Here is a 25,038-nt window from a genome sequence, read left to right as displayed (position 1 = left end):
CGCCGCCGCGCCGCCGCGATACGCACATTATAAATAAAGATTTTAATAGACATAGATCTGCTTGTTTATAGTGATGTGGTTTAGTATATTCATTATGTATTGTTATCTGTCACATTAGTTTTATCTGCATGTTTATTACGAACTCAAAACATTCAACGAGCTATTTTTTTTGTTTTAAACTTTATTTAAATATAAGTATTTCTTTGCACTTACTTGTAGGTAGATATTATTTTCACGTTAATCATAACTAAATAACATATAAAATTCTACATCGATTATTTCAAAATCTAAACAATTACAAAAACTACATAATAGCTATAATAATAATGAAACATTTACAACATATACACTATTATTAGCTTCCCGCCAAAACCGCGCGCACGCCGTATGGCGCAAATAGATGCGCAATGAAACAGATTAAAAAACAATTTAATCCTATTTGTGTCAAAGCACAGACAATACACTTGCGCAGCTGACGCCATAAAAAGTGTACACAAGTATATTTTAGGGCGCTCGCTCGCGGCAGTCTGGCGCGATTAAAACACAATAGTTTTTGAAAGTGATACATTAATTTTGGGTTCACAACAAGTGGGTGAAGTGGGCTCACTTGTTGCTCTTCGACAAATGTTTGCGAAGTCTCGGGGGCAAGAGTGAATAGAATTATATTAGATGAGTTATCGCATTAGATTGATTGCGGTCTGTTCTAGAATTAGATATGGGGGGCCGATTAAATGTTATTGTTCATTTTTAGGTTAGGGTTGTATTATTTTATTAAAACATGAAGTAGATTTTTACAGTTTATTTAATTTTAAGAAAGTGCCCAATAAAGATTTCAAATAATTTCTCAATATTGTTAACTCTATAATAATAAATAATAATATAGAAAATATTTATTAACGCCAATTTATTCCTATCCCCCGAGTAGGAAAATTATTTCCAACACCTAACTAGATTTAAAGTAATCTTGGCCATTCCACTAACAAGAATGAGAGTATCGATCACTGCCTTGCAGACTGCACCGGAACGGAGGGGCATAGTTGACCTGCGACCTGCGACTCGTAACAATGAGTGAGTCACTGCGGCAGCCCCGAACCATTACCTACCTGGATCTTATATATCAGCGAAATACGTCACAAATTTATAGTTATACTGCAATTTTTATCTCTATGTAGAGCGCGACGACAATAAATGTTGCTTACTGCACCAGTTTGTGTATGACACAAAGTGACGCTGAACTTTTTAACTTTTTTTAGAAACGTGCGTTTCTTTAATAAATAATTTGAAATATTGATATTTTTAAAATATTTATTCGATTAATTTGATTTAACAAATTATATATATGGGTCATACTCATATGAGTGTTATATAACAATAGCCATAACAAATAAAAGAAAATAGAACGATTTTTCATTCTAAATTTAACTATGCCTACCCCCTTATGATAAGTGGATAATCTACACATCAAAATTTAAAAAAAATGTAAAGAAAAAAATTCAAATTCCATCATTTGCCCCCTTCTGTGGGCTGTTCAGATTCGTAGTTCATAGTTTCAAAAATTTGTAATTTAAGTTATTACGCCCGTGTCATCAAAATCACACATATTTTCAGCGTAGAATATACTTGATTTTTTAATGATAATTTCCAAAATGTGCTTCAGCCTTTTTACTATAATTTCTAATAAACTGGCTGTTACACGTATCTGACTCTTTTCTGTGGTCCAAAAAATCTGCATTTAAAAAATTTCTACTAAAGTTACCTTAAATATAAAATCTTTTAATTTAGTAATAATAGACAGCTATAATTTGCTTACACCCATTACGCATGACGGATGTGTATTTTTATACTCCAATAAAAAGAATCGTGTATTTTATTCATGTATTTTATTATATAGGCACAATAGATATAAAGGAGTATTTTTAAAATCTCACTTGCCATTTCTCTATCCTTGAAAACTAAAGACCATTGCTGATTTTCGATTGGAAAATCTTTTCTGTTGACATATTTTCTGTTACCTTAAATAACGAAATCTTAGCTTAGCTAGCTTTTTTACATTGTTCAAGCCACATTGCCCTATTCAAATAGATCTGGGGTGCACTAAAGCAATGAAGAGAAGAAAAAACGAAGACGTGAGACAAGTAGAGCTAAACAAGATGCTATTATTAACTAATAATGTGCCATTATATCTATAAAACAAAACATTGATCGACATTGATCATCATCACCAGCAAATGATTTACATATTAGCTTCACCGGCAGCGAGGCGGGAGCTAATAACTGCGACACAGTTAATATTTCTGCAGTTATTACCGATTAAAGTTGCTATTGTTATGTATAAAATATTATTTTAATAAATATTATTATTATTATGTTTCTCTTTTAAGATTCACGGGTTAGGGATGAGTTCGATATAACAAAACGTAACTTGTAACCGATACGATGCCGAAACCATACCATATCGATATCTGTTTCTAAAAAACCGTTATCATAGAAACTTGTCTACTATCCGATGCGTATTAAAACTTAAAATCACACACAGCAGCTATCGCAACGAAAACGTAAAAACGAAAACTTCGCATAACACGAACTAAGTAACTACCTCTCTTTCTAACTATATGTTTCTCACGAGTGTAAAAGAAATGAAGCGAATATCCGATAACTTGCATCTATAAGATATTATTACTTTACGTTACAAAAAAGAACTTCTATATAATGGGAATAAGGTTGAAATTTCGTTAAAATATTCATATTATTTTCACACTTGAGTGGATTCGACTTTTAAATTCTAAACGTTTGTTTTTAAGTGACAAATGCTTATTTGAAATTTATTTTCAAATTTTTAATATTTTAGAAATAGTTTAGTATTGTATTTAGTCCTTTGCGATACGTATTGCGGACGAGGTTTCCTTAAAAATTGTGCATTTCAGTGTGTCTATATACTTTTTTTTAACAACAATTTCTATATAGTTTAAAGTTAATTAGTGTTAGTGTATAGCTTAAATATATTAGTGTATATAGACATCATTTTTTTCTTAAAAATGTCGCGTAAAGTGCGTGAGATATGGACCCATTTTGATAAAAAAGACAATGCTGATAACCTGGCTGTATGTAAATATTGCAATCAAAAATATTCTTTTAAATCAACAACCGGTAATTTGAGCACGCATTTGAAAAGATCCCATGCTGCTATTTATTTAGCAAAAAAAAATACAGAGAATGTCGAATTTGTAGAACAAGGTTCAATTGATATAGCGGTTGCTTCAACCAGTGCTGTGGTCGTAGAAGTTAATAAACAACAATTAATGGAGCCTCAGCCTCAACGTAAGAAACAAAGGACAATGCAGGCCTATACTATAAAAAAATTAACTCCTGATGAAAAAAAACGTGTAGATAGAGATTTATTAGATTTATTTATAAGCGATTATCAACCTTTTAGAATAGTTAAGAAAAGAAGATAAAGGATTCCAAAAATTTGTCAAAAATATACCCGGATATACGCTGCCTTCTAGAAAAACTATTTCTTCTACTATGATACCAGCGCTATATACGGAGACATTAAATAAAACGAAACAAATTATATCTCGAGACGCGCTTTCGATATGTTTGACAACGGACTGTTGGACATCTTCGCAAACGGAGAGCTACATCGGTGTAACTGCTCATTATATCGATGCAGATTTTGAGCCACAACAAATTTTATTAGAATGTAAAAACTTAAATGACAGCCATACAAGCACAAATTTGTCCAAAGTTTTAAAAACAATAATGGAAGAATGGAATATAACTCATAAAATTAATTTTGCCATTTCTGATAACGCTCGCAATATTGTTAAGGCTATAGAAACAAAATTAGGTTGGAAGCATTATGGTTGCTATGCGCATACTCTGAATTTAATAGTAACCAGTGCATTAAAAACAATTGAAGAGTTATTAGAAAAAATAAAAAGTATTGTAACCTATTTTAAAAGAAGTATTAATGCCACTGATATGCTTCTTAGCTATCAAATTAAGAACATGGCGGACTGTGGTGAGCCCAAGAGGCTAATTCAAAATATACCTACACGCTGGAATTCGGTATTTTTTTTCGGTATTAAAAGAGGCGTTAAAACATTGTATGGCATTAATTGATAGAACTTGGCCTGATATAAGCACAGTAGAATGGCAAATAATTAGTGAAATATGTACAATTTTACAACCATTTGAAGAAATTACTTCTTCGGTAAGTGGGGATAATTATTTAACTGGAAGCATGGTCATTGTTGTAACAAATTGTTTGAGGGCAATATGCGAAGATTTTTTAGATAAAGAGGAGTATAAGCTCTTTAATCCTGTAGTTGTAGAAATTTGCACATCTTTGCAGAAGGGTTTAAGAGAACGATTTTCTGGGGTCGAACATTGCAAAACATTTGGTGTTTGTACGCTGCTAGACCCTAGGTTTAAACTACTGTGTTTTAAAAATGAGCAGGCAGTATCTGACCTCAAAAAACATGTTCATTTATTAATTATGGGCCTCCTGGATCAAAATCAACCAAGAGAACCCACATCAATTGAAGAAAACACGACAAATTTTACAAAAGATAGCGCGTGGAGTAAGTTAGACGACTTTCTTCGCAAAAACAAGCCGCAAGGCAATGCCCACGCGAGGGCTATTAGAGAACTTCAAATGTACTTAGACGACGAGATGCTGCCTCACAAAAACAGCGAAGGCAAATGGACTAACCCCTCGCAATGGTGGAGGGACCATAAAGTTATATACCCAAATTTATCGTTTTTGTTTAAAACAAAGTGCAATATTGTTGCGACTTCAGTGCCTTGTGAACGGCTGTTTTCTAAAACAGGGCTCATAATAAATGATAGAAGATGTCGCCTGAAAGCAAAAAAAGTTGAACAACTGGCTTTTCTAAACGCTAATCTGCCTAAATATTAAAATAATGTAAATAGTATCTATTGTAAGCATGTATAATTATTGTAAATATGTACATTTTTAAATATATAATATTAAATTCTTATATAACTACTTTCTCTCTCATCTCTCTGTATACTTGGTGATTTACTTTAAATTCATAATACTTTTAAAAAACGCAACCAGCGTTTAATGTCAATTTGCCTTCATTTTATATCGTTAAAAATGATTTAACGTTTGTAAACTGTATTATCAATATCGATATCTGAAAACCGTTTTTGATATCGTTATGAAAACCATATATCGGTTACATAAACGTTATCGAAAAACGATAACGCCCATGCCTATCACGGGTTCAAAAGAACCCGGTCCTTTGGAAGGCTTGCGTGGGGACACAGGTCCAACACGTAGAGGTCTTTAAGAGAATATACAAATGTTTTACTGTGACGCATCAGCCTGGATCCATCGCTGGGCAACCACAGGTAATTGCCCAGAGATGGTCGGTGGTTAACGCGTAGGAACTATGGAAAATATGGAAATCTAAATTAGGACTATGGAATAGAATTTGAATGGACTGGGTATTGGATAAGACTACTGGACATCCGCCTTTACAATAGTCTCAAATTTAATGGTTGGTGGACGGTGACTCGCCTCCCACTAGATGGGCCCCCACAAAGCGGCGTAATGCTTCGAGGGGATAGATTACAATTCCTCTCTGGAGGACTCAGGTCCGTGGGGTCGCCACTCACCAACAGCTCGCCACAAGCGTCCCTGCGACTTTACTATTATTATTATTCTCTGAAAATTACTGTTGTAAATATGGATCAAAAGTTCAACCAATCCATTTTGGTGGATTAAAAATACATCTTTATTTACACACTTGGGTCTTTCTTTACTACTCGCTACAGCTTAAGACAAGACCTATGTTCTATTTCTACAAATTTGAGACATGATCCCTTACTTAAAGATCTGATTAAGACACAAAGAGTTTTTTGAAAATGACGAAGAAAACTTAATTATTTTTTTTTCGATATAATTGTTGGCCATTCATTAATGAATAGATATTGTTTAGTTTGATCAGGACTCTTTCTTATTGTTTTTAAGAGGCTAATATTTGTTACAGTATCATTATCGTTACGTTAACATTATTTATAAATTTATTCATTGTTTAAACAAAGATTTTAAGTTTAGATCCGTTGAGTTATGCAGAAAATAACTGAAACTATTATGAACAAACAAATAATGATAAGAAAACATGGATCAATATACTTGATACTCAGTAATTGTAACAATTATATTTTTTTTCTATTTATTACCTTACATTTTTAAGACTGAAGGAATCTGCTGTATGAATCTGACATTTACTAGATTTTTTAATTTTTTTCGTGACAATATTGATGTCATATTGTAATCAAGGTCGTTATTAACCAATACGATTATTATTAGAAGTAGGAAACCAATCAAATACATGTAGCACTAATACTTTATACTTTTCTGTAGAACTGTGTCCGTTCTGTGGTCATCAAAAAAATTATGCGTCGAGTATCTTTCTCGAAAACCAATAATGATCTGGTCTCATATTTTTCCTGTATTAGGTTAATCTATAAGAATTAAATGAGAGTGATTTTGAACAAATATTTCATTTTTTTTTCGTACACATGTAGGTCACGATTTGTGTATGACCCATATACGTCCCGGTGACGTTTCGCGACTAAAACTTTCTAAAGTAGTTATTTTTCGGGCTAACAATCGCATTAAAAGCTTATATAATTTTTGTCTTTTGTTTATCTGTGAGTAGAGAAACGGAGTATACAAAATGTAGAGAATTATATTTGATCTATTTATATAATAAAATTGAACTGACCGCTGTACGTGGCATTTAGGAATGATTGTGAAACGAAGGCCGTAGTGGCTCAGGGCACAAGCGTGTGACTGTAATCGTGACGTTGATGATGATGGGTTTGACTCTCACTCGGGGAAATGAATTATTATTTATTTATATTTCATGTGTGAGATCTGTTGAATTCTCCAACTCAACACGCAATGCACTAAAATTCGATGCAAACCGGAGACAGATTGTATTATTTTTATATAACACTAGGATTATTGATTGTATAACACTAGGCACCCCAGCTCCCTTCTACCACACTTCTATGTGCAGGATAAAGCATGAACCTACAAGTAAAGTAACTAACGAAACGGTACACCGCCGTACCTCCAGACCGCTACACTAACTTACCGTGAGTTACATTTGCGCCGCCTATATTTAAACAAGGAGGCTCCTAGCGGAACACGAAAATATTCAGAAACTGAAATACAAATATAAGAGTGTCTTACTGAAAACGCGACGTTGAAGGTGTGGGTTTAATTCCCACCCGAGAGAATGAATTAATTTGTCGATATCGCTCTGGTAACGGGTCACTCAACATGAAGTCTCGAATAATGAGTGGTAACGGCATTGGGGAATGTAGTGTCGTAACACTGAGATCCCCTCGTCCTCCACACCACCACAGTCCACCTACCATAGCGTATCTAGACTTCCTTAATGAGCACGTTGACATGCGCGTTAGGAAACAGGAAAGGGAGAGGGTTATTTTATTGCTTTGCAAGCTTCGGTTTAGTTATTTTAAAAGTTTCAATTCATACTAATAAGTTGCGTTATTTTTCGCTAATAGACCGCGAAGTGCCAATAACATCTAAATGACAAAGTCAACATCTTAAACAACCTAAAAAAGCGTTTTATTTCTTGACAAATTAAAAATGTGATTATTTTTATTATTTCAAATAATAATAATATATGGTTGAGGAATTATATATATATATATATATATATATATATATATATATATATATATACACATACTATTACTATATATATATACTATTATATATATATATATATATATATATATATATATATATATATATATAATAGTATTCATTAATAGTATCATGTGGAAGTCGGAACTGATTTAGATAAATCATGTTCAGTCCAAAAACATATTTTAGTATTTATTTAATAGGATTCGAACCTATAATTATCATATTATGCAATCAAACACGAAATTAATAGTCAAAATATTAAAAAATAAATAACGCTTACCAAAGCGTATACAAAAAAAAATGGACGCGATACGAATCTATTTTCATCAATTTAATAGACATGTAGGATTACATATACATATTTTATTTCATCATAAAACTATATTATATAATATATATATAATTATGTATATATAATTAATTTACCCAGCTAATGTGTCCTAGTGTGATCAGTGAACAAACAACAAATATACAAGGGGGGAATAGAAAAGAGGGGGTATTCCCTATGAACCCCGCCACTTCCCCTTCGCTCCCCCTGTCCTCGTGTTAGCTACAATTAATTAACACAACATACAATTACTATAATATAACGCGCGAGGTGCACTCGTGTTACAACCGACAACAAGAATAATAAAATAAAGCATTACATATTTTTTCATCTTACAAGACAACAGAGATTCTACCAGCTGTGTGTAGTGGGTAGGTGGGTGTGGGTTCCGAGGGGACCTCGCGCGGCGGTAACCAAACAATATATCTATATATTTATTACATAGTTATATATAATAATTAAAAAACATGAATTATCCTATACATGTAGAAGAATGGCGGCAAACGGTGGCAAGACCGACTAATAACTGTACAAACAAACATCTTTGGCTTACATTTTGAAGCATAAAATATATTTATCATATAAACATTTAATAAAAACTGATTACAAAACAACAGACATACACATTTCATTTCACAACGTACGTATTATATGTTTTATGTAGAGATTTTTAAAATTATAACTCAAATAGAATTTCTCATTATTTCTATATGTCGTACATTCTGTAGAATTGCGCAGATCAGTATTCACACATTATAAAAACGTGGTTTAAAATAGTCCCCTTAAATATCTGAATACATAAAATAACATTAAAATCAAAAGTAAGCGTTAATTTAAATTTGTATTGTAAAGAGTTTCAAATAACGCACTTTTTATTTTAGACAATAAAACATACTAGACCGTCGACCTATACCTGTCGGTTGTATTTTAGACAAATTAAATTCTAAAGAATGTAGGACATAGTCATTGTAACATTCGGACCCTTATTTTGTATATAAATAGGTTGTCTACTCGGACTGACTATAAAAGCAAAATCTATAAATTTACAGAACATTTAAGCTTCTATTTGCAAAAAAATAAGTAATTAAACAAAAAACCTACTACAGGATTCGAACCTGCGAATCATTAATAAATTCTTAGGTAAAAGACCCGTGCAAGGTAGCATATAATATTTGCAATATATATAATTTTTAAACTTAATAAAAATAAAACAAGTTTCATCTGTTTTTATAAAAAAACACATTCATCGATACATAACACAAACAGAACATGTCACAACGTTATGGCACGAAAGGATAACATTAATTTTACTTATAACCTCAAAAAGTTAAGTACTAATATTTTTTTAGTCACAGGAGCCTCTATTCCTCTTGTATTCTACTGAGGTAGTGACTTTGTGGGATTACTAGAATATTTAGATTTAAAGAAAAAAGTTTTTCAACAATATTTGTGTTAAATCAATTAAAAATACAATTATGTTAATAATTCAAACATAGTTTAGATTCAATAAAACAAAATCTATTAAATTATTTCTACTTAAAAAAGTATGAATAATAAAAAAAAAACACAAAATTCCATTAAAGCTTCAAGTACAATATAATCTCATACATTACATAATTAGACAAATTATAAAGAACAAACAACGTCAGGTATAAACAAGCAGTAGGTAGAAAACACTCTGAGGAAGTATTTGGCACAATCTCGGCAATGTTGCTTTAGATATTTTGTACTTTTCCCAAAACAACACTTTCGAAAAATATATAAAATTATGTAAATGAGTAAATATTCAAATTTAAAATTAATAAAAAAAGTTATTAAGCTCCACGCACGATGTACATTCCGCAAATATATATAAATATAGGCAGAATAAATTTAGTGTTAATTTGCAGACATTTTATGTTGTGTTGCGGAATTCAACGCCGCGCTTTGTCTACCAGAGCGAGGAAATGAAAATAAATCATTTCTCCGACTGGGGATCGAACTCACAAACGTCGCGTTTACTGTACCGCTGGGGCACCACGGCAGTCCCATTAAAATAATAAACAATATTTTTAGGGTTCCGTACCTCGAAAGAAAAAACGGAACCCTTATAGGATCACTTTGTTGTCCGTCCGTCAATCAAGATCATTTTCCTCAGGAACGCCTGGACCTGCACGTTAGAATCAAACTAAAATTTATATAATACTCATATCTAGGAAGTGTGAAAAAATTAAACTTCTAAGCCAGCGCAATCAAAAAATACAGCCGTCCAAATTAAAAGCTAAAAAAAAAATCAAAAATCAAAAGCTACATGGTACTTCCTGTTAACTCAGAGTCATATCATATTTTAGATATTTAGATATATATATATATATATATAATTGTACACTACTGTCAAGTGGAAGAAAATAACGAGGCAGGTCATTCTATTCAAATCTTAATTATTGTAGCAAAAACAACCTAAGAGTTGTGCGTGTGTTTCACACTCTATGTAAATATATCTCTGTACATAAATCTCTTGTTACTATAGTTTTCTTACACTTTGATTGTATTGCACAAACATTTTTTATACAATGAAAAGTTTTAATCTTTACATAACAATAAGTCCAAAAAATAACAATAAATCCAATCTCATTTAAAATTCACCATCTTAAACGATAACTACAATAATAATTTTGGTAAAATATCGCCTAATGTAAATAAAAAATACTCTTAAAACAATTATTACATAGCAATAAAGATTAATAGAATCTTATTTGAAAAATAAGCATAAAATATTTTTCAAAACATATAATGTGGCATACGTTTTCGTACAAAATACGACAAAATATTGTAAATTTGTAAAAAAAAAATATAAAAAATCGGACCGAGTTTCATTCGGACGCTAGAATAGTATTATTGTAATGAATAAATTATGCTCACTCAACTAATGATCTCAAAGATTGTTCTACTTAAAATAATACTATTATTTCTTAATACAAAACAAAAAATATATATATATAGTCATATAAAATATAGAAAAACTATGATTCGAATATATCGACAATTTTCAAGCACTGAGATTTATTATGCGAGAAGTAATCATTAAATTTAGAATAACTAATATTAAATATGCAAAATAAATGAATGGATGTGACGTTACCGGTTCGGTTGCAAACGGATTAGCTTTTAGAAAACTAAACTTACACAAAATCAATTTAAATGGATAATAATTATATTTAGTAAGTATTGCACTATTGTGTGATAAAACAATTAATAAAGAGTAAATATATATATATATCTGTTACTGTGACGTACACACACAGACACGCAACATCTAACACACGTAACCACTAAGCATTATATACTCACACAAACAGAAGAAACTTAATGTCACATCACTACTCTTTCCGTCTATGTAACTATTATAATGAATGATTGCATTAAAAATATTCAACTAAGTATTTTTTAATACATATTTACTATATATTACTAGAATTACCTATTGCAATGTGACACTGGGTGACGTACTGTAGTCTCACTGGCCCTAGAACTTTCTATTTCATCTAAATCATTACGCCATTCTATTAAGAAACAACGGATATATAAGAAACAATGTAAACATAGCGTTATCTATCACAGATAATAATAGTAATAACCGTTCGTATTTCATTCATTCATTTATCGGCCGCGTGAGACTAGATAACTGAAGATTCAATTTAATTCAATTAATGCTAAAAGGAATAATTTGAAATAATTTATTATTATTATATTATTAGTTCTCATCTGTGGAATATCTAAACCGACTTAGGCTATGTCATAGACCTACTATCTAAACGACTCAACAGACAAATAACACTAAAATACTCAAAAAATATTAAACAAAACACTCAATGGTTAGCTAAGAATATTTGTTAATTTCAAAAATAAAAAAGCATCTCCAAATTCTTGCAGTTGTGATATTAGGTGACTTCACTTATATTAGCGATATAGACTTTGGACTTATCAAATTATAAATTCATAAAAGTTTGACTGTTGTCTAATAAATCGTACAAATATAACAGAAAAATCTATTTTAAAGATGGATCGATCATTTAGTTTTTACGTCGTTAGCCGGATTTACTTTTAATTATATTTAATATTTTATTAATTTATTTTTATAACACTAACAACTACATAAAGCATTACATTTGTGGCTTTTTTATTCAACGTATAAATTGAACGAAATATTAATTCCCTACACTCCGACTATCGTACGACAGTTGACTAGTCGAATCGATTTTCGTGTAAAGTAATAAAAATCGATAATAAATATATCTCATAATGATTGTTTTGAACAACGCAATATAGATTTGTTCTCGAAGCTCCTACGATAATCGGTGCATACACTTAGCAACTAGTGTACTCTTACGTAATATAATCTATTTATATATAAACTTTGGTATTGATTCGTAAATTATAAATAATACTAAAAACGCAATGAGTCAACACGACTCGATTAACGACGTAGTAAATATATAAAACAATCGAGACGGCTCGAATGTTGTAAATCATATTAAATATAACTTGTTGGTGTACATTTTTTGAATTACGTTCGAAAGTAAATAATAATACATTTCGTTAAGTAGTCAACGTGTGATAAACGTAAGTTCAAAAAATCCACGCACACACATACACAACATGAATATAATCTCATGAGAAGTAAGCGACATTTGTACTGAAATGATCCCGTCAATATCCCACAACGGCACCTATCCTAGTCGCTTGGTGGCCATTTTGTTGCGTTTACAAAATGGCCGCCAATAGTCTCCCTAGTCTTAGCGTATATTTGGTAAACTAAATTATTCAATAATAATAAGTTTAGCTAGTTACAAGTGACACACATATTATTTAGTTAGGCAGTTTCAGTTAGACAGATCAACATCGGTCGTGGGATATTGCCGGGACGGAAGTGAACCCGCACTGTGCGTCATACTTGTCGCGGACTAGAAGCGGAACCTAACCGATGAGCCGGCGCTTTTTCCATCGTCGTGTTTTGTTTGCGTTTATTATCTTTTATTATGCAAAATCGATATTTCATTACATTTATGTTAACCGTATAAGAAAAACAAATAAATATATCCAAGATCATAAATTATGACGAAATATATATATTTAAAAGATAATAATATAAAACTTTAAAAACGTAATATTTGATTTGTGACGTTTGGACAATCAAAACGGAAGCAACCGACTACCACCGCGCCTCGTCTAGGAACCGACTACTGAGCTATACGCAACAGCGACACGAGTTAAGCACCTTAACAAAGGTATTAATCAGAACAACCCCAACCAGCGTGGGGTTTACAGACAAGGATTACATTTCCTCTCTTTACTATAAATGATAATTCTTTTTAATTTTCCTATATTTGGTATATAATCAGATCGATACTCAGATCTTTTTTAACAAGTGTTATGCCACACTAAACGTAACGGGATTCGAACACGCACCTCTTAAGATACATCCAAGAAGTTGCCAGAGGCTGTTAGCATCTTATAGATTTAACAAATCAGCAGTTTGTGTGTAATAAGGTACTCAATTTTAAACTCATCTCTTACATCGTTAGAGAATCATCATTGTGAATACACTATACTACAAATGTTTCAAATTTGATTAAAAACCGTCAAATATCTTATTACAGGCGAGTTCAATGGTCTCGTTTGCGTTTAGACTTTCTGAACGCTTGCGCATTGTTCACTTAGGAAAATCGAGAATAAATTAAAAGTAAGCCAAATCCTAAATAAATCTGCGCAGCGGCCACGACTCGTCGCTCGTACTGTAATATATATTTCTATCTGGTACTGTATGAGGAAAGATGAACAACATTCGTATTTATAAACATACATACAAATATAACACAAATAACAATTACATAGGTTCATTTCTGAATATCATAAACAAAAATACATATTTAAAGCGTAAATAATAAGTAAATAATATTTGAGATAATTATAGGAAATTATTTTAAAATCGCTACATAATCTATGACGCTAACGTATCTATGTATAAATACCAATGTCGCTATAAAGCTACAGACAGACATCCAAAAAGGAATAATACTCGTGTATCCAACACTATAGAAACAAATCGTTAAGCCGACACATTACATATAGCTATTTAATTAATACTTAGAATTTATAAAATAAAAAATAATCTTTTTTTATTTCTACGAAAGAAATATAGAATACAAGGACGACTAGAATATTCAAAATGCTAAGATATCAGCGAGAATGTTTTCATACAATTAAGTATATACAGTGTAAACCCTATATAACATTCCTTCATTTGACGTCAATCTCACTGAAGTGTAGGATTTACTAGTCTTTGATATTTTTTTTGTATATTTCCCCACACAATGATCCACTCAATAACGACAACATATCATTATTTCTAATGTGTGCGCTTTTATATGATATTTTCTAGCACTTACTCACTTACCAACACATGAATAGAATAAGTGTACAAATACATACATTAAACAATTGTGCAGCAAAATACGTCACAAAAAATGACAAATTATATTTAGAAAGCGATATAATTACTATTTATAATATTTGTTACTTACAAATGGTATACTTAATTAAAAAATAATACGATAATAAAAAATAATATTGATCTCATCATCTCCCTATGCAACGAGAACCCTTAGTGACGTTATATGGAGTTTACACTGTATATATACTTATGGCCTCATCGGGCGTAACGTAGTAGTCAAGTAACAGAAGTGTAGAAGTGTTGGTATTACCGCGGTAATATGAGTAATATCGGTAATAAGATCCAGGTGGTGAGGTGGAGGCGCTCACGGCTGAGGCGGCGCCGGGTTGAAGTCCTTGTTCACGAACGAAAACCCTTTGAATTCCTCCTGGAATAATAAATGATAAAAATGGTTTATAAAATGTTTATTATTTAACTATATTTATATAATTGCAATATTTAGAAAAGTTTATAAACATGAAAATTGATAGTTTGAATGATGTATACGCATACATAAGAAAGGATTCATCTTGGACGTAGCGGATAAGCTCCAAGAGCGTCGCCTGAGATGGTTAGCCACGTTTCGCGCCCGCCGCTGTGACTATGTCGGATGCAATTGCCTTGCTATATCAGTCCCTGGAATGAGACCTCCCGGACGCCTAAGGAAGCGCTGGTTGGTCGTCGTGATGGAGGATATGAGAGCCAATGTTCCAACCACCGAGGACGCTAAAGACCGCGCAGAGTGGAGTAATTTGAGAAGGAAGGCAGAAAGAAGAAGAGTTTGTATGATGTATAGAGTAGGGTACCTGGTTAATGGCGCGCAGAACGTCGGGCGGCACAGGCGTGAGGCACGGCTCCTCCTTCGTGAACTCCGCGTCGAAGTTGGCCGCCTCGCGACGCGACTTCTGTATACGATACAATTACATTCACTCATTAAACAGAAATCATTGTTACAAGAATTACAAATTAAAATAGAGAACGAAAATGACCCGTTGCGACAGTCAGGGAATATTACACATGGTTCTCAGAAAAAATATATATTAAGAAGTAGTAAGTGCACTCACCACCTTGGGGCGGAAGGGCGGGCGCACGCGGCGCGCCTGCAGTGCGTCCCAATCCACGTCGCGGAAGAAGGCGTGCACGCGAATGCCCTGCGATCCCCCGGACACCCCCAGGCGCCGCGCCGGGGCCTTCGTCATGAACCCCTTCAGGATGCCCACCGCCTCCCGGCTCAGCCACACCGGGTACAGCACGTCGTCGTGTAGGATGGACTCGAACAGCTCGTCCTCGTTGTCCGCCTCAAAGGGCGGCTGCCCGGCCAGCATCTCGTACAGCAGCACGCCTAGCGCCCACCAGTCCACGGACGGACCATACTCCAGCTCCTGCAAGATCTCGGGCGCGATGTAGTCGGGCGTGCCGCAGAAGGTGGCCGTGGTGGCACCGTCAAGGATGCCCTCCTTGCACATGCCAAAGTCGGCCAGCTTGCAATGGCCGTCGGCGTCCAGCAGAATATTGTCCAGCTTGAGGTCGCGGTACACGACGCCGTGCGCGTGCAAGAAGGTGAGCGCGAGGGTGACCTCGGCGGCGTAGAAGCGCGCGCGCGGCTCGTCGAATTTACGTGCGCGCTGTATCTGGAACATGAGGTCGCCGCCCTCCACATACTCCATGACGAAGAACAGGCGCTCGGGCGTCTGGAAGGCGCAGTGCAGCGCCGTGAGGAAGGGGTGGCGCGCCGCCAGCGCCAGCACGCGGCGCTCCGTCAGCGTGCACTCTACATCGTCGTCCTGCACGATGGCGTCCTTCTTCAGCACCTTCACCGCGAACACCTCGTCGGTGCCGCGGCGCTCCGCCAGCATTACTTTGCCGAAAGAGCCCTTGCCCAGCACCTTGAGGAAAGTGAAGTCCTCCAGCGCCGGCTTGTGCCCGCCGCCGCCTTCCGCGCCGCCTGCACCGCGCACCCGAAAACAAATAAAACAATCAAATTTAATATATAACCAACAAAATAATTTAAATAGAATTCACTAACTATTGAAAGTATATTAAAATAATCCTCATAATAAAAAAGATAAAAGAATAAAATTATAAAAAAATAAACATAAATGAACCTTGGTAACCAAATATATCCTGCAGGTCGTCCCAGTGCGATCGCCACGGCGTCTTCGTACCTAAACGAGCACATTATAAATATACAAACAGGCAAACAAACAAGCAAAAAATGCATATTCTTTATATTTATAGCATTACACATTGAGGCATGAAAACGTTAATTTCTTTTATATACGATTATTAAAAATTAAAGAACAAATAATAATATTTATTAAAGAAAAAGTAAAGTTAATTAATAATTTATTAGTAATTTTTTAATTGTAACTTTGTTTTCTTTCTGTTTGTGTACAACAAAGTATAAATAAATAAATAAAGATACATTCCTCATGCTAATAACAAAATAATATCATATAACAAATAACAAATATATTAACAAAATAATATCAACTTACTTCAACACTTATATTATTTCATCCCTATATAAAAATTATTTCCAAAAAATCTATATTGCCAACCAAAACATCAATACAATTGCTAACAAACCCACACACAACACAAAACACAAGCAACACCCCAACACCGAAGCATGTATGTATGAGACAACATAAAAAAACCTTCATAACAAGTGAATATGTCCTGAAGCTCCGCCCACTGGGGGCTGTAGGGGGCTCCCCCACCCCCCGTTATGGCATCATCCCCTTCGAACTCGATCACTAATCACAATTTACATTATTAATATTAATTATTAACTGTCTTGTTTTTCATTTCTTGTGTTATAACGTATCTATGTACGAGTATGTTGTGTTATCATTATACTACTGTAATTTATTTCTTAATCTATATTTACAATAGATGAAAAATTGAGTTTCATTCCTTTATTTACGAGTACATTTGGAATGTAAGGAGCTGATTCAGAAAGAAATTTATTATTACTCATAGACTTGTTGAGTGTGTCAATAAAATTTTAATGAATTGTGAGATATAAACATGTAACTCAGTAATCAGTTCTATGTATGTTTATAGACTTTTACATGGAATTTTTAATTTAACTTAGTTTCCCTAATCTATTTATTCTGGACTTTTTTGTTTACAAGATTTATATGTACTAGCAGAATGTAGAAACAAACAAAAACAAAATCTTCACACACACACACACAGAACTATTAAAATAAAAAGAGTAAAATTAATAATGAAACAGAAACTTCTGTTTAAAATTTAATAAACACAAACAAGTATTTTCAAATAATAATATACACTCAAAATATACTAAACATGAAGCGGGTGAATATATGGCATAATATAAATAAAGCTACATACAACTTACTCAAATCTGTATTCAAATTGGAACCTAGCAGTTATTGAATCTTTTCCCATTGACCATTATCCAAACAGTATACTAACTTATGTTATTTATTTTATTATAGGTGGGCAACAGAAGTCTGTTAACGAAAACAGAGTGTATTAACACTAGGTTCCCAGATTACCTCTGCCTATTATGCGCGAAATGTAGTGTAAAGCTAAATAAAAGAAGTCTTACAAGATTTATAAAAAAATACTACAGCTTGATATTAAAGATTCAAATTTTAATACAGAAAACCTTAGTGCAATATACAGAGTGTTTTTGTCAGCACCACTTTAAATGAGGCCACAGTTTTAATTACTCTATAAAAGCCTTATAAAATGAAAAGTTATTTTTTCAAACAAAATAAATTATCGATGTACAATAAAACGCCATTTGTCACGCAGACATTATCCTATCCGCAGGGACACCGCCACACACAGGATTGCGACAAAGTTCAAAGTTGTTTAACCTTTAGTAATATTTTTGTAGTATGCGTTAACATAATTGGTATCTATGCGTAACCGCCTCACACAAAATACAGGTATGGATAAACATCGTGAAATGAAAACAATCCTACGTCTAAACTGCTGAGGTACCTTGATTAATTTCTTTAGGTTTAAAATATTTTACCCTATATGCTGTTCCCGTAAAAGGAGCACTGACATTTCCACTCTGTATAAGACATTAAAATATAAACGAATACGCTACTCATAATAAATACGAGCCTACAAAAAGGTTTATATACTACACTACACATAACTAGTACTAGGAAGGGCACACATACATTTGTCTTCGTTTTTGTCATCCTTGTCGTCCGACAGCTCCGGGGTACCCTCCAGCAGCGGCGTGTTCAGATACTACATAAACAAACGTATGTATATACTTTTTTTAGAAAACATAAAAAATAATGTAGCGAGATTTGAACCTACAACTTCTACCACCGCTACCACCACCTTGTTTGCGGGCGAAGCCGCGATTGAGCCGTTAGTTTTAAAAATATAATTGTAAAAGAGTTTTCAATGATCATATTTTTTTTGCATATTTATTTTTTAATCACTTTCATTTTCTAATAATCTCACTTTTTTTAAAACAATTTAAGCTTCTTTATTTTGCTATTGTGAGGGCCAGTCGTCGCGCACGGGGACAAGCTTGCGACTGTAAGCGCGACAGGTTGTTGGTTGAATTCCCACTCGAAGAAATAAATTATTTAAGAAATACCTTATAAATGCAAAAATACGTTTTTATAGTAGACTGTAAAAACGACGTTTTAAAAGTTGGGGGATTGTACTGGTTTTGCAACCCAGCGTGCTTTAAAAGCTTATTTATCAAATTCAAAATATTTTTTATCAAATAAACTATTACAAGCACTTTTGAAAGCTACCACCGGTTCGGAAGGCAATTCTGCTGAGAAGAGCCAGCAAGAAACTCAACAGTTGTCCATATCATTACATCACTAGCAATTAAATACTTCAAGCAATCATTTTCACAACGAAAGAAATTGTAAAAAAATGAGTTACAAGATTCTGCACTCACGCCGACTATATAAGTATTATAATCATACTTTGGAACTCTAATTACATTTTTATAATATAACTTTAGCTATATTGTTTTCACTTTTGAATGATGAAGGTACAGGCTATATAATTTAATCATTTCCATATTACCTTAGATGCCCTGGGTCGTGGGTTCTTGTCTGGTGAGATGCCCATCTGGTTGAGTATCTCGGCCATCATCTTGGTGTTGATGCCACAGTTGTTGGCCACATTCTTTTGGCACCGCTTGTGCACGTTCATGGAGCACACTACACATATAATGTTATTTTTAATAAAGAACATAACAATCGTTTCAATTTTAAGCTTTATTGTACTTAGCGCCAATTTCACGGCCCTCGGTATTCATAATGAAAATCTTTTTGTGACAGAACAAGATCTGGCCGTCCACATAGTGATCGTACAAGGCGATCAAAGTGGCAAGGAATAGAATTCGAAGAAATCTTGTCTTGTCAAAGAAAAGATTTTATTTCGGGAGATGAAAAGATCCAAAGGAGCCATATTTTTGTGAAAAAAGTATCAAAACATCAAAACTATTTTTTATATGTAGAATTTTTTTTGCAAATTGAAAAAACAATAAACGCGTACCCTCGCACTGCAGACCCTGCTTGATAAGCCCGTAGAGCAGCGAGCCACAGTGGTCGCAGAAGGTGAACCGCTTGTAGGAGTGCACCACGAAGCGGTGCGGCACGTTCACGTTGAAGCGCTGACCGCCCGCCACCACGCCCGCGCCGCCCTCTTGCTGCAACCACAACCACCACCCACTGTGTAACGCTAGCTCCCCAGATGCTCTCTGCCTACCCTACTATGTGCGGAGTACAGGCAGAATGAACCCAGTCTTAAGACAATCTGACCCCACTACTTAATTTTTAAGACATCGCCTGTTGAGTGGCATTTTGTCTTACAACTAGAGCAGGGAAAATGTACCTAATTTCTTGTCCAGAGTGGGAATTGTATCCATAATAACCACGTTTACAATAGAACACTGTACCATATTAAGCTAAAGCTAAACGAAGGGAAATAAGACATGACTGACCTCCTCCTTCATGCCGGGGCACTTGGTGACCACGGACGAGTGGCACCGCTTGTGCACCACGCACGTGCACACTGCGCACACACGCATACATATATTAATTATAAAATATTTAAAATAATATTTTTTTAATATATAACATAATGTTATAGCTTTAACATAGTTTAGAAACAGATTAATCAATTTCTATTTATTTTTATTCAAAACACTTAAATCAAAACATTCTCAGTATGTTTCACAATTTAAAAAAAGTCGATTATGACTGAGAATGGTAAATGCTTCCATTTTAAATACTAAAAAGTTTTTTCATTTTATTTATTTTCATTATTTAAAACGGAACTTATTTAACGTTTAAAATTCTACATGTTCAAAATAAAAATTGAAAATATTTAAAACACTTACCCTGGCACTGGTATCCTTGTTTACCGATGCCCCTGTTGCAACATATAATTATGTTTCAAAAAATCAGTACATACGTATGAATTGCATCTACAATATTTAGTATGAGGTTTTGTGGAAAAGGTATTATTAAGCAATTTCATTCAATTGTATTAAATGTTAAAGAATTTTGTCTACTTGATGAATTCATTCACTAGAATCTATGCCTGAAACGTCAAAAACATGAAATTTTAAGTAATATTCCCCTGTCTGTCTGTACTGTCACTTATTGTAAATGCATAGAAGCTGTGGTTATCTCATTCTTAAATTCATTGATTTTTATATTATAAGAATATTTTGTGATTTTACTACTAGGGTTTGTTTACACGTGGTCATGGTGAGTTAAGAGTTGTGACAAGTGTTGTAGGTTGTCTGGTACAGTACCATATGAACTCCCTGCAGTGGCTGCAGAAGGTGGGCTGTCGCAGGAAAGTGGCCATGAACTTGTGACCGTTGACCTGGTGCACGCGTCGCCGCATGGCGCCGCGCCGTCGCGCGAACCCTGCGCCCTCCTTGAACTCGCGCCCGCGCGCCGCCCGCGCCCCGCCTCCCCCGCCGCCACCTGCGCCTGCGCCCGCGCCCGGCACGCTCACTGTGCAAGTCACAACGACGAGTAGTACGGAGATAAACGACACACATAAGCGCGCAAGAAAATACGAGCGAATGCAATCCCTATAAATATACACTAGGGTTAAAATGGCTATCACAAAGTGACGAGATGGCATTTAAAATTGAAATGCCTCGTGTACCTCCAGATATGAAGAAGGCAGGGCACCAACGACAAGAGAGGCTGGGAGTAGTAATGTCTGTTTTTGACGCCTCAGTTTAGTAGACAACAGTAGAGATAACGTATAGGAAAGAATAAACCATTATCCTTCGGAGAAGGAACTCTATTTGAAGAATGGCACAATGATCTAAGAGGAAATAATAAAGAAAATTCGTCTTCTCAAACATTATGGGCAAGATAGACGGAAACCATCAAAGCTGTTTTCTGCGACGCCAACAAAAAGAATTATGCTGTAGCTGCCTACTGACGGTTTATATGCAACGAGCGACGGAGCGACTCCAAGGCGTTTCTCTAATGGGTACGGAACGAATCAGCCAAAAATACACCGTACGTGGCCCACCGTCTGTCTGCGCCCACAGATATCAGTCAGTTTGGGTTCAGGTTTCGGCACTCTACCGAGACCGAGTCTGAGTGTGTGACAGGATAAGAAAAAGAGTACTGCTCCTCAGCATTTCTGGATGTACATCAAGCATTTGATAGGGTGTGGACCTACTTCACAAAATAATGACCTGGCTTCCCCACAGCTATGTGGAATTGATGAAGTCTTATCTCCTGATTGTGTCAAGTGCGAGCTACATCAGAGCTCTTAGAAATGAAAGCTCCAGTTCCTAAGGGTTCAGTAAGGGATCAGTGTTGGGCCCAGTGCTGTACACACTACACAGTAGACATTTAACAAATGGCGTAGCTATTACAATATACGCCGATTACACGGCCAGCTAGGCTAACACTGGCACACTTGGCTCTGTGATGGTTTCTAAGATGCTACAACGGGGACCGTACAATGTATTCTTATGCCTAAACTGAATTTGAAAATCTGTACACGTCACTTTCGTCGTGAGAAAAAGCGACTGTTCTCCCATGCAAAGTAAATTAAACTATTTTGCCACACACAGATAGAGCAAAACCAATGCTGAAATACATAAGGAATTACAAATGAACACCATAAAGGAAGAAACCCTTGTCAGTTACAGATAAATATACAGGAGCTGAGGGAAGGCTGGAGCCTACCTACCCTATTGAACTTGCTGCACCACTAATGATGCCTACTTAACAAAAACAACTTAAAAAAAAAAACATCTTAAGTTCCTAAGAGAGGAGAATATTTCTTCACTGACACACTCAAAAAGCAATTAAAACACCCTCATCACATCTGCTAGAAATAAAAGTTCTGATTGCATAAAACTGAAAAATACAAAAAAAGTATATTGTAAAATCTAATCAGTTTTACGCTGTACCCTGCACACCACAGTACCCCCACTTTCGCCCAAATTTTTAGAGCAATAAAAATATTAATAAATTGCAATCTATTAATAAAGAATTATGGTTTCACCCTGCGCACAATATATACATATGGAACTATAAAACTATATTAATAATAACTTAGACAATACAAAATACCTTGAGAATTCCATTGCAAATCTATCTTGAGATGTAACTTCCCTTGAGGTTCTAGATCCACCTGCAAACGCACACAGTAAGTAACACTTGTACAACAGTTATTATTTTAGGTCAGAAAAATCTTAAGTATGTCAAGGCCATTAACAGATAGATATTTTTTTTATTGCTTTAATAACTTTTTAATAAAACTATCTTCCCTTAATATTCAAAAATTTGATTTTTAAATATAAATTCTGTACTGTTCTAGTTAATAAAAATAATTTAAATTCATCTCTTTAATTTCCTTTCTAAATACTTTCATTAATTTTCATTATTGTAGCAAAGCCTAGTTAATTAACTTCTAAAAAAAATACATTATTATACAAAAAGGATTAAAAATTATTGATAATTAAAACAATAACAAACTAAATAAATTTTCAGGAACAACATTGTCACAACAGGAAAATACTTTCATTGAATCCAATCCAGGCACATAAGACAATATTATTGAGATGAGGTCACTGTGATGCAAACAGGATGCTGGGCATGACAAATTCATACTTCTTGCAAATGCTCATATTTCAGATTCCACTTATAAATGTTTATTTCATTTTAACTATATTATATATTATATTTCAAATTCAATGGCACAGATAAAGCCACTCAAAATTATCAATCAAATCAAAATAAACAAACAATTTGTAAAATATTACTACTGTTATAACTATTTATAATACTGCAAAGATTAGATAAGAAAAGCCAAATCTTGAAATATTTCACAATTGTTGGATAAATGACAATTAAATTGTGATTGTGAAACTTACCCAAAAATCTGTGGCATCTTTGTCGCGATGCATAAGATCTTCAAAGGGAATAGTGCAGTTTGCAACAAAATCATCAGGAGGAATTGCAGCATCATGGAACACAGTGATGCCCAAGCTACAACATTTAAATATATCAAAAATAGCATGATACATCAATGTCAGAGGTACGACTCTAGCAAGGGACATACCTGGAAACATTGTGCACTTCATGTGTAAAAGACTCGTTCCACACGGGGTCGAAGGTCTTGGGTTTGGTGCTCGACTTGTCCAGGTGATGCTCGTCGGCGTCGATCGAGACGTACGGGTCTATCGGCTGGTCGTCTGCAACGTATCGCGTATTTACAAATAATACCAACACCCATTTTGGTAAACATTCAACGCCTATTTTATGCGCAAAATTTGTTCGCACTACACCAACACTGATTGAAATGCGTTTGTGTGCATAAATAATGGGAAGTTACGGACGCGGTCGTGGTCGCAGGGTGCGTCGCAGGACTCACCTGGTTTCCCGAAGGTCATGTTGTGCCGTTTCTGAAAGTCGGTCGGCCGCAGGCCCGTCGCCTCGCACACCCGCACGCGCACCGTGCCGCTGAACATGGCGCCGCCGACCACCGCACCAGCACAGCGAGTCCCCAACGCCGCGCCGCTCCGCCGCACTATCACTCCCTCTGCGTTAATCCACCAACAATCATTGAAGATGCTTCATAATTCAGATAGAAATAGAGACTTGACAGCGACGAGCTCCGCCATGGATAGATTTATGTTGTCTATGATTGCTAATTCACTCCTATTGGATGTGGTATTGGATTCTTATGAAAATATTGTCTTGCTTATGGTATATATTTTATTTTTTTAAATGTTATCTGAATTATAACTTCTAAAATGAAAAGTTAATATAATTTCACGCTAAAACAATTTGATATTTATATAAATTGGTAGACAAAAGAGAAAAATAAACTTTTGTTGACTATAAAAATATATTAAATTTTAAAGATATTATTTGCAGCATTTATAAATGTTTTAATCTAAATAACAATATTAACTTAAATAGATCAGTATTATATTGTACACTATACACATTATTTTGTGATTACATTTTTATTTCTATTGTTTTAATT

The 25,038-nt window shown here is 34.5% G+C and overlaps 2 protein-coding genes across 2 annotated transcripts; one reads left to right on the top strand and one right to left on the bottom strand.

Moving 5' to 3' along the window:
- Positions 1-2,008: 2,008 nt before the first annotated feature.
- On the top strand, positions 2,009-5,155 carry LOC146537092 (E3 SUMO-protein ligase ZBED1-like). Its single transcript, XM_085189559.1, has one exon. It carries the CDS (start codon positions 4,112-4,114, stop codon positions 4,922-4,924), a length of 813 nt encoding a protein of 270 aa, XP_085045685.1. The 5' UTR covers positions 2,009-4,111; the 3' UTR covers positions 4,925-5,155.
- Positions 5,156-8,039: 2,884 nt separating this feature from the next.
- Positions 8,040-24,717, bottom strand: Pkc98E (Protein kinase C). The gene is made up of 15 exons (XM_085189670.1): positions 24,421-24,717; positions 24,109-24,241; positions 23,921-24,035; positions 23,118-23,178; positions 21,317-21,524; positions 20,897-20,928; positions 20,498-20,568; positions 20,050-20,203; positions 19,576-19,712; positions 18,696-18,768; positions 17,184-17,282; positions 16,629-16,688; positions 15,588-16,468; positions 15,330-15,428; positions 8,040-14,911 (listed from the first exon to the last, which is right to left on the bottom strand). The coding sequence occupies exons 1-15, from the start codon at positions 24,515-24,517 to the stop codon at positions 14,849-14,851; spliced, it is 2,283 nt and encodes a 760-aa protein (XP_085045796.1). The 5' UTR covers positions 24,518-24,717; the 3' UTR covers positions 8,040-14,848.
- Between the last annotated feature and the right edge of the window lie 321 nt (positions 24,718-25,038).

This window comes from Heliconius melpomene, chromosome 8, assembly GCF_056956725.1.
Source record: "Heliconius melpomene rosina isolate 202511_hmr_F chromosome 8, ASM5695672v1, whole genome shotgun sequence".
NCBI classification, from domain to species: domain Eukaryota; kingdom Metazoa; phylum Arthropoda; class Insecta; order Lepidoptera; family Nymphalidae; genus Heliconius; species Heliconius melpomene.
Note: the sequence above shows the minus strand (reverse complement) of the source record. Positions and strands in the feature narration are given on the sequence as shown.

Bases quoted from the DNA above. Each gene is read 5' to 3' on its own strand.
- Pkc98E (XM_085189670.1), bottom strand. From the start codon at position 24,517: ATGTTCAGCGGCACGGTGCGCGTGCGGGTGTGCGAGGCGACGGGCCTG. The intron at 20,204-20,497 runs GTCAGTCATGTC...TTGTGGTTGCAG, and splicing joins GCCCCGGCATGAAGGAGGAG to CAAGAGGGCGGCGCGGGCGT. The intron at 15,429-15,587 runs GTGAGTGCACTT...TATCGTATACAG, and splicing joins CGCCCTTCCGCCCCAAGGTG to AAGTCGCGTCGCGAGGCGGC.
- LOC146537092 (XM_085189559.1), top strand. From the start codon at position 4,112: ATGGCATTAATTGATAGAACTTGGCCTGATATAAGCACAGTAGAATGG.